Source organism: Pollachius pollachius (assembly GCF_949987615.1).
Source record: "Pollachius pollachius genome assembly, chromosome: 8".
Classification (NCBI taxonomy): Eukaryota; Metazoa; Chordata; class Actinopteri; order Gadiformes; family Gadidae; genus Pollachius; species Pollachius pollachius.
Window position 1 is genome coordinate 4068175 of NC_136941.1, and position 11082 is coordinate 4079256.

The 11082-nt window shown below is 51.5% G+C and overlaps 1 protein-coding gene across 1 annotated transcript; it reads right to left on the minus strand.

Moving 5' to 3' along the window:
* Positions 1-6654: 6654 nt before the first annotated feature.
* Positions 6655-10485, minus strand: LOC307079502 (Ig-like V-type domain-containing protein FAM187A; the record flags this gene model as incomplete). The annotated part of the gene is made up of 5 exons (XM_079741875.1): positions 6655-6866; positions 7367-7605; positions 7737-8102; positions 9475-9755; positions 10270-10485. 5 exons carry the CDS (start codon positions 10483-10485, stop codon positions 6655-6657), a joined length of 1314 nt encoding a protein of 437 aa, XP_079598001.1.
* Between the last annotated feature and the right edge of the window lie 597 nt (positions 10486-11082).

Consider the following 11082-nt stretch of genomic DNA (forward strand, 5'->3'; position numbering starts at 1 on the left):
AACTCCAACACGGAGCTGACCCAGATCACGGCCCTCTAGCGGTGTGGGCCCCCCCCGCCCCAGGACCCGCAGGCTGGCCTGGGGCGGGGGGGAGGCGGAGGAGGAGCTGGAGGGCGGGCCGGGAGGGGGGGGCGGGGACGGGCTGGAGGGGAAGAGGATCTAGGAGGACCCGGTGGGGGGGGGGGGGCAGGGGGAAGAACGACACGACGGAACCCTTGCATCTTGGCTGGGGATTGGACCACACCTCACCAGGACGGAGATGGAGACCAATCAGACTTGGCCTCTGGGAGGATCTGTCGGTCAGCCCCGAGACTCTGGAGGTCTTGAGCCCACCCCCCCTCCTGCAGACTGTGGACCTCTTCAGCGTCCTTAAGGAGGGAGAGGACCCGTTTTCCGTTTGTCTCCTGGCTGAATCCCATGAGGCCGCCCACAGCAGACTGAACCAGCGTTAGACGAGGTCACTGGCCTGGTACTGGGGGAACACTGCCAAAAGCTGGTGGGACATATGACAGGAACTGGTTTGAGTCACTGGTCTGCCTAGACATGGCCGAATGTAAACTGGACTAACAGGAGGTTCACTGAATAGTATTAACTCCAACTCCAGGAAGAAACAGCGGAATAGGAGGAGAGAGTGGAGGAGAGAAAGGAGGAAGAGAAGAAGAGAGACTGGAAAAAGAAGAGAAATAAATGGATTCTTTAGAAAGGGAGAAGGAGAACCAGAAGGAGGGAAACAAGAACTAGACGAGAGGAGGAGGAGGCAGAGAGAGAGGCGGAGAGAGGCTGAGGGGCACATTGCTGTGACAGTAATAGATGGTTTGGATGCAGCAAAAGTTGAGGGTAAATTTTAGATTCTCGACTCATCCACAGAACCCCTCCGCTGCCCCCATTCATCACAGCCCATGCAGCCTTATCTGCTTCCCTCTAAACCGAATGAATCAGCGCCCAGCGGCCGGCGGCCAGCTTCAGCGGGAAAAACCTTCAGCATTACACGCCAGTGGAGCCCACCAGCTTAATGGGAGCGTCTGGGAACAGCAGACTGCAGCAGCAGCTTGCAGGAAGAGCCCTTCGATGGATGGCAGAGAGACTTTTTTGAGGACAACCTCTGGATATTTCCACATGGACGCTGCTCTGCTATGGTAGGGGCTGAAGGACTAATCCAGACACAGAACCATTCATTTCACAAACTGTTGTCTGCATTAAACCCTCAGAGCCAGAATGATGAAAATAGGATCCAGAGGAGGACGAGGGAAGGACTGCTTTGAGAGCCGCCTCAGGGGGATACGTGTGTGTGTGTGTGTCTGTGTGTTTGTGTGTGTGTGTGTCTGTGTGTATGTGTGTGTGTGTGTGTGTGTGTTTGAGTTTGTGTGTGTGTGTGTGACTATAAACAAACCGTGGGGAGTCAGTCTTGCTAAGCAGCAGGCTGAGCGCTGCATGGTTCAGATAGTGAGGATTGTGAGGTTAGCAGAGGTGGGCAACACAGAGAGATGGAGATCAGGGCTGCAGGTGAATCAGCCCCCCCCCCCCACTCCAGGGGGTTCTGGAGTGGGGGTTCTGGACATTAGTGGGGGACCGAGTTTTCAGTTTAGACCCTGACTTCACAGGGGCGAGAGGGAGGGGTCCCCGGGTTTAGACCCCCCTCCTTGGGACCAGGAGGCTCTCTGGTCCTGGTCCTGACCTTGATCCAGAGGAGGTGACCCGACCCCTGGACCCCGGGCCCCTTGACCCCGGGGCCCGGAACACGGGGCCGTTGTTTTAGGATGGCGTTTCGTGGCTGAATCCTGTCCTCTGTTTCGTGTCGGCCGCGGCAGAGTGGATTTCTGGCCGGCAGGGATGTTTTTCAATGCATAACAGACAAAGCTTTAATCGTTTTTGCAGGAAATTGGTGTTGAACAATTACCCGGGCGAGCCTGTGCAAACAGCACTTAAGAGGATAATAGAGAAAAACGAATTGAGGCGTCTTTGTTTGTTTTCAGGTTTCCGTCTTTTTCATGTCTTTTAAAAGCTCCCACTCTGTTACGGAACACGGCTTTGTTCACAGATGAACGTCGAGGCCCCGCGTCCTGAACAGCCGGTCCTGAGAGGATTCGTCACGGAGACGCCACCGAACGAGGAGCGAACGACAAGAATAGTCAAGAAGGATGAAGAATCCGGGGGTTAGAACTCAGAAGTTTCTCTTGGGTTGTCACTGCGCTTTGCTCAAAGGCACCACGGCGACCTGGACAGGGCTGATTGGGTCAGCGGAGTGGCCTAGCTTCTGGGTAGGGTACTTTGACCCCTGTAACTGTATGTACATTATGTGTACTTTATGCGTACTTTATGTTGGGATTCTTTTGTGTTTTGTGTTTTTTTCCATTTGATTCTTGATTTTATTCTAAGCCTAACAGTCTTTGATTTGATTTGAACAATTTAAAAGTGAATAACTCTGGATCAAGTCTTTACACCTCCCACTGTTGATTTAAACCCCCCACATATGAACTGTACTAGTTTGATACTTCTTATTTGACTTTTGGTTGCAGTCCATACTAGTGCTGCTTTTGATTGGTGATCAGATGTCTGTGGCGTCCCATTGGTTCTCAGATGTCGTGTGTGTGTGTTTGTCTGTGAGAGGAACTATCTGGTTGAACTCCATGCCTTAAAGCCTCTCTCTGCAGTCTGACCGCGGCCCGGTGCTTAGCTTTTTATACCCGACCAGGCTGACTTTATAAGGCCTCTGACTGAATACTCGTAGCTCATTGGTAGAAAACCACTCTGCCACACTTGGGCGGACAGCAACCAATGAAACATCCATGAAATCAATTTTGTAAAATACTTAGAGAGACTTGAATGTGCTGAAGAGTTTTACCACAAAAATATTTATATATTGCAGGCTTCTAAAAGGTGTATCTATGTGTCAAAAACGAGAGGATTAGATGTCAAGGTGTGGTATACGCTGTGGAAATATACCATATTCTAATCATGATTTTATATTATATTTGTTTTTTGATGCAAAGCCTTAGCTTACAAATTGTATCTGCTTCTCATTACAATCCCGAGTTATCAATGGAGAAAACACTGAAGATTAGTCTACTGTAGTCCTAATAGACCCTAAAAGTGAGACTAACTACGGTATTCATGGTAGAGGGTGTAGACTAACTGCTGTAGTCCTGTTAGACCCTGCAGATGAGACTAACTACGGTAGTCCGGGTGCAGCACCCCACCAGGTCAGTGCTAAACCATAAACACACAACCTGCCAGACACAAAAGTATGGGTCCGGTAAAATATGATTTGAGACGCATTTGCACACGGCGAGGACCGTGTTACCATGACAACGTTGGTACCTGCTAAACGCTAGCTAAACCTTTGCTAGCGGAGTCTGTGAAGACGTGCGTCTTAAAAGAGGAAATCTTTCACAACGTGTGAGGCTCTCTGTATCTCTGCTTGCTCTGTTTAACATGTAAAAGAAAATTAAGTCCAGGCTGAACTTGTTATTTTGTATTACGGTTTGGTGTTTTTGTAGTACAATCTATATAGAGAACGTGTGGTCTGGACAAAGGGTCAAGTCTCCATCATATGGACGTGCCAAGTGAGCTGAAATACGACTGTACGCCCGATCATGCTGTACATACCTTCTCTTTAAATATTACAGTTCTGTGTCAGTATAAATACGTATCGAGTTCTCCTGGTTTGACCGTTGGTGTATAAAGTTCATTTCCCTCCGCCGTGTGTGTTTTCCCGCCCTCAGCTTTGCCCCACCCAGCGGCCATCTTGGGAGCGCTAGTGCGTTAGCTCCAAGAGCCGCTTGGTGAGGGGAGCTACCGGCAGGGAGATGTTTACATTCTACAGACCACTTGAATGTCAGAACTTATCGAAAAGCCAAATCTAGCAAAAAAAAAATTAACGGATGTTGTCAATGTATTTGTTATTCCTCTTCTTCTAATGAACATCTGAAGGTGGTGGTATTCCACCGAGCTGAACGCAGAACAGCTGGGACCACTTAGGGGTGTTCCTCCTGTGTCGCTTGTTTTGTAGGGACAGGTTTGAAGGGTGCGCCCCCCGTCTGTGGGGCGTGAGGCACCTCGTCCACGCCTACTTCCTGTCCTTAACGTGGAGGTCTTGATGTAGTAAATGCTGCTTCAGGTGGTCGCTCCGCCCATTCTAATGTGATGTTCTCTAGTTCTGTGATATAAAGAGCAGAAGGTGAATTAGTCGATTACTAAACTGCTTTCGCTGAACCATCCTTTCTCTTATAACCAACGTTTGATTTGATTCATATGGGCTGATGTATCTACCGCTATATCTATTGGCACGGGCTGCGTTCCGAATGAAACTCCAGCCCTGGTTGGCTCCTCTAGGCCCCTCGCCCCTGATGGATCGACACTACAACGTTGAGCGCTAGGTTCTAGTGAGCACTAGGCCATGAGCGGGAACCCCTCTACCGGGGACGACAGAACTGTAGACTCCATATCCCAGCATCCACCTGGGTGGCTCAGACCACACCCCCTGCAGAGAGTGACCTATCAGAGGCGTAGATGACGCGGGAGGAGGGGAAGTAGATAAGGGGAAGCTTTGGAGCGCAGCCCGGTGTCAGGAGGTCATGTGACATACCACCTGACTCAGTCCTGAACCACCTCTTGTCATTTTTTAGCATCTTGATGAAGCTTGAATCTTGAATATATTGTATATTTTCTCTGCATATGAAATTAATACACAAATAAAGAAATCTAATTCTGACTAAAATATATCACAAGGTTGTACTACTCATTTGTGGGTATATTCTATAACCCGGTAAAGGTTTCGTTGTGGACATTGCTGAGAGTTTTACAAAAGGTGACATTTATTTTAACTCCATTTTGAGTGATCGAACCAAATAAAGAAAAAGCAAAACAAATCAATGACAGTTCAGTTGAATTCCCCTTCAGTTCAATTCTGTTTAGTTCAATTCCGTTCTCTTCAGTTCACCTGTTTCTTAATATCAGCCAATACAGACTTCACCCTCTTGACTCCAGCAGGAATCGTTTACTATTCCATCTTCTACTCTGCTGTTGTGTAGTCGGTCAAAGTAATTTCCCGTCCTCTTTAAGAGGCGATACGGAGAGCTAGTGCAGCCGTGACTCACCAAAGGCCTCCTCCTCCATTAGAACCGACCTCCGACCCCATAACACCTGGCTTGCTGGCCTCTGGTCAGCAATATCCCTGCCAACACTTACCTATTCTTCATGATACGAACCAAGTCAATACGCTGAAAACATAAACAAGCATTGATTCAAGAGCAGCTTTCAACAATAAAATGTTCTGCACACACACACAAACAATCACACGCACACGCACACACACGCACACACACACACACACCCAATAACACAGCTCCACCATCAAGTGGGCTCTGTGGGGAATAGCTTCGTAGAACGCTGTGATGAGTTCATTTATTGGATTTGAAGAGGTCCTTTCCAGGTCAGGATCTGGGCTCTGGTATCAGGCCTATGGCAGAAGCCCAGGTTTTTGATACCTGATCATATGAAACAAAGGGTTGTATGAGGTCCACCCCACTACCCCAGGTGGCCTCCTGGCTCCCCCAGACCCAGACCCAGACCAGGACGCGCCTGCTACTGAGCCCACATCCCAGGAGGGGTGGTGGGGTACTGCAGTCCTTAGTGGGGCCCAGATGGGGTCATGCCCTCCTGGGTACATGCATCCCGGTCTTTGATTAGGATTCCTCAGCATCCCACTGAAGAAGCCTCTCTTTACCCTTACTCCCGCTACGGTATCACCGGAGGGATCAGGGTCAGGTACCCTACCCAGGCTGGGTTGGCTCAGCAACTGGACATGGACCAGGTAGACCCCCTTCAGCCAGGGCTCAAGGAGCAACTAGGGGTCAGAGGTCGCCTGGCTCTGGGAGGCCTGCAGGTAGACTGAGGACATTGGGGATCGAACCCAGAACCTTTCAGCTGGGAGTCAAACACACAGAGACACCAAACCTCTTCACCAGAGAGAAAGAGCGAGAGACGAGGGCATGATAGAGAGAGAGAGAGAGAGAGAGAGAGAGAGAGAGAGAGAGAGAGAGACAGAGAGAGACAGAGAGAGATAGAGAGAGAGGAGCAACAGAGGGAGGAGAGACAGAAGAGAGAAAAAAAAGATGGATGGATAATCTCAGACCCCAGCTGGTTCTCATGTGGAGAGCCTCTTAGATGCCCTCATCTGGTGAAGAGCCCTCTCTGTATAACTCTCTCTCTAGCCATCTACCTCTATCTACCACTCTCTCTCTCTCTCTCTCTAGCCATCTACCTCTCTCTATCACTCTCTCTCTAGCCATCTATCTCTCTCTATCACTCTCTCTCTCTAGCCATTTACCTCCCTCTCTCTCGTCATCATCTGGTGGAGACCTCTCAGTTTTCTTTCTTTCTACTCGTTCTCTCCCAGACTTTCTCTACTGTCATTATCTCTCCCCCCATCAGCATCTCAACCCTGTATAAACTTATCACACACACACACACACACACACACACACACACCTCTCTAGACCCCATCATAGACAAACATCTTTCTAGACCCCATCACACACACACACACACACACACACACAAAACATAAATGAGCCATTCTCTTACATAAGCAGCTTTTTTTTATATTCTGTCCTTTGCTTTAGAGAGTGTGTGTCTTCATGTGAGTGTGTGTATCTAGGGTCCAGTGTTCCTGAACGTCCTGATTCCCGCTCTCGCCAGCAGGAGAATAATGAAGACGGTCGTCATGGCAGCGTATGACATCAGCACCGCCCTGAGAGCTGATTGGACGCTGGGGTCTGACATCATGTGGCCCCGCCCAAAGTGGGCGTAGACCAGCAGTCGTATCTGGGCTGCCTTGCGCCCCTGCAGCCAGCAGTAGTAGACCCCTTAGAGAAGGCAGAGCCAGAACACAGTCAGACTCAAACTACCCACCTGGAGAACTGCGTATGAACAGACAAAATGGCCGCTTTTCGATCAAAACGAAGCACCCCCCCCCACCCTCCACAACACAGGGGCGTGACGATGTGAAGCCTCTCAGACCTTCTGTGAGACCCCCCTTCCTTCTTCCTTCACTCTCAGACCAAATATGGAGCTGAGCAGAGCTATGTCGTAGATTGATGAACTATATCAGTCCTGAGTTATCACAACACAACCGGGCAGCCCAACGAGGTCAGATGTCTGCTCTCTGTCCTCATCACTTCTACTTCTGACTTTCAGCAGAACACACATCTCCTGCCGTCATACTACCCTGAGCTCAGTGCGCCCACTGTACTGGGAGCACTGGGAGTAGCACTTTACTGGTACAGTCTACTGATGTCCCTGAGGAAACACAGCGTCCAACCAATCAGAGAGCAGAACGGACCCTGATTGGCAGCTGATTGGTTACCAGAGTCCTCCAGGTGGGCGGGTCTGAAGACCAGGTGACCTGCCACGTCCAGGTGCATCCTGGGAGATGTGGAATTCAGGTTGGGCGCTTTGAGGTGTTTAGAGCGGTAGATGGGCTCCGAGCCCCGGTCCCAGGCCACCGCGTGCTGGGGTCGTGACCCCGGGCAGCCCAGGGTCACGACCTGATTGGCTGGACGGTTCAGGTAGAACACTGGCACCCCTGCTGACCGGGAGGAGGAACTACACCGGGAGAAGATAATATTACTGGAAGCCAGTCACTGTAAGTCAGCCTGTCAGTCACTTTCAGTCAGTCAGCCAGTAAGTCAGTCACATCCAGTCAGTCAGTCAGTCAGTCACGCATTCCATCTCACCTGAAGCCCAGGAGGCCCATCATGGATGGGTTGCTGGAGGCGGGCGGGGCCTGAGTCGGGCAGGTCACATGACACGGTCTGACCTCCAGCCGAGCCACCGGCCTCTTGCCGCTCTCTGACAGGCCGAAAGATCGAGGAACCGCCCCCGAGCCGCAGGACGCCAGGCTCTGATTGGCCGTGCGGTAGCGGACGTGCAGGTAGGGGGAGCGCAGGAAGCAGAGCCCCGCCCTCACCTGCTCCCCAGGGGGCCCGCAGCGGTCGCAGCGGCCCCAGGGCCCGTACCTGGTGAAGACCTGGAACTGAGGGCGAGCTGCACCCAGGTCCACTGGAGGGACACTCTCTCTCCTCCGCGGGGCGGCGCTGGGACTACAAACCAGGGCAAACAGAGCTTCAGCCGGACTACAATACCCAGCCCTGACAGGGACCCAGCGCTACAACGCAGGACACACACACCCATGTTCAGTAGACTAGTTCGGTACCCCCAGCCCGTCTGCCGGTGATTTGGATTCACCCTGCAGCAGAGGGCTGGAGAAGAGAAGAGCAATGCTTTTCTTCCTGTTTCCGATCTGCTTTTACTGGTGCCAATCACCAAGTTGGCTCTTCCCTCTGGCGCGCTATTGGCTAGTTTCCCCGTCACTCTGCATAGTACGTCATCCGGATCATTGGTCTGATTGGTTGAAGGATTATCCAACTGCGTACCGTCATTTGAACCACGCCCGTCTATCCCGCCTCTTACTGAGGCTGAGTACTGCGGAAAATGACAGCAGCCTCCCCAGACCAACGTGCAATCTACGATGGAGCTTGGTCTGGCAATAGCCAGGCTACATGTCCAGTACTGATCTGGAATCTGTGGTTAAATCAACCTTTTCTGATTTAAAAAGTTGTTAACCTGACATAACAGATGACCAGCCAATCTCATTCAGCTCATAGCGCTTATTTTAATAGCAGAGCTAAGAGCTAAAGTTTATTGATATCCACATAATTAATTTCTTATTGCCCTTTTCTGCCTAGCCTCGGTGTTCCAGTCCTAATGACCTCCTTACTGCCTGCTCAGCAGAGCTCACCAGCGGTGTGGGGAGACGGCCGCTTTACCGCCTGCATACTGATTACTGAACGCACCACAGGTGCCTCCTCACCCAGCCCCAGAGTCCAACCAGAATGACTCAGACCAGGTGAGGCTGCGTCAGCCATCCACCACACAAACTCCACACACACATAGCCGCGCCCATGGAAATGTTACACTAACTATAGTGACAACACTAACTATAGTCATGTTACACTATATAGTGACATTAGACTAACTATAGTGATATTATACTAACTATAGTCATGTTACACTAACTATAGTGACATTAGACTAACTATAGTGATATTATACTATCTATAGTCATGTTACACTAACTATAGTCACATTATACTAACTATAGTAACATTACACTAACTATAGTGACATGACACTAACTATTGTAATGTTAACCTTACTATAGCAACATTACACTAACTATAGCAACATTACACTAACTATTGTGACATTACATAAACTATAGTAATGTTACACTAACTATTGTAATGCTAACCTTACTATAGCAACATTACACTCACTATAGTAACATTACACTAACTATAGCCACTTTACACTAGCTTACAGAATGAGTGAACGGACATCGATTCGATGCCAGCGTTGGTAAAGAGGGGCTGTTCGCCACGGCCAATAGGAGGGCTGGAGCTCGCTGGTTACCTTGGCGACAGGGTGAGCGCGCCGGCCTCCTGGATGTCCAGGTCGTAACCATAGAAGAAGTCCTGGTGGGCGGAGCCACAGAGGTAGAGGCCGGAGTCGCGCGGCTCTGCCCGGTGGAGCAGCAGGCTGAAGAGGCGGATGGAGGTGCGCAGCTGGAGGTCCGCCCCGCGGGGGGGCACGTCGTCGGGGTCCAGGAGACGGTTACCATGGAGATCCGTCAGGGCCCTGGTGGCCTGGGGACCGGCCCGGTGGTCCCTGTAGAACCACACCACCTCCCGCACCTGGACACACCCGGGACCTTAGTGCAGGGCAGGTGGAGGGAGGGTGTATGTAGGGTGGTGTCGGCTAGAGGTGGTGTCAGCTAGAGGTGGTGTATGTAGGGTGGTGTTAGCTAGAGGTGGGTGTAGGGTGGTGTTAGCTAGAGGTGGGTGTAGTGCAGTTGTTAGCTAGAGGTGGGTGTAGGTTGGTGTTAGCTAGAGGTGGGTGTAGGGTGGTGTTAGCTAGAGGTGGGTGTAGGGTGGTGTTAGCTAGAGGTGGGTGTAGTGCAGTTGTTAGCTAGAGGTGGGTGTAGTGCGGGTGCAAGGGCGTAGGAACCGGGGGGGACGGAGGGGACGTGTCCCCTCCAATATCGGAGACGGGCGCATTTGTCCCACCTTAAAAATTACACCGGATCTGTCAGGTTTCCGATATGTGTCCCCCCCAATGTTAAACTCATTCCTACGCCCCTGTGCGGGTGTATGTAGGGTGGTGTTGAGACCGTGTCAGCGGGTGTAGTTGCAGGTGTTTCACCCACACCTGATGGGGTTTGCAGCGGCAGGCCAGCTCCACGGTGGAGCCGGACAGGAAGGCGGCGTTGCTGAAGGCCAGGAAGGCGGGACACGCCCTCCTGGAGAACACGTCCTCCCGGTCCGCCGGAGCCTCGTAGCTCCTGGCCCCTCCCCCTCCCAGCAGGAGCAGGAGGAGGCGCAGGAGAGGGGAGCAGGGGGGGCCTCGGGGGCATGGGGGAGCCATGGAGTCAGTAGGAACCAGGAGTGAGGAACCAGAGCCGTGGTGGGGGACGGGGGACGGACTGCAGTGCTGAACAGGTCTGGGGGACCACTAGGTTGTTCCGGAACCCTATGGATGTCATCAGGACTCTGGTCGTTAAGGGACCCTGTGATGTCATCAGGACTCTGGTCGTTAAGGGACCCTGTGATGTCATCAGGACTCTGGTCGTTAAGGGACCCTGTGATGTCATCAGGACTCTGGTCGTTATGGAACCCTGTGATGTCATCAGGACTCTGGTCGTTAAGGGACCCTGTGATGTCATCAGGACTCTGGTCGTTAAGGGACCCTGTGATGTCATCAGGACTCTGGTCGTTAAGGGACCCTGTGATGTCATCAGGACTCTGCTGTTATGGAACCCGGTAATGTCATAATGATTTCGGTGCAGGCCGCTGTGGCGATGGACCCTGATAATGTCATCAGGAGGGTGCTCTACCTCCTGAGCCCCATGCCACCACCATGGTTCCAGGTTCCCTCCCCCTGTAGGCGTCCTTAAGGGAGGGGCCCTACTGCTCATTCATTAATGGGCGTTAAATGAGCTCATCGTTGGCCACTTGAAGGCAA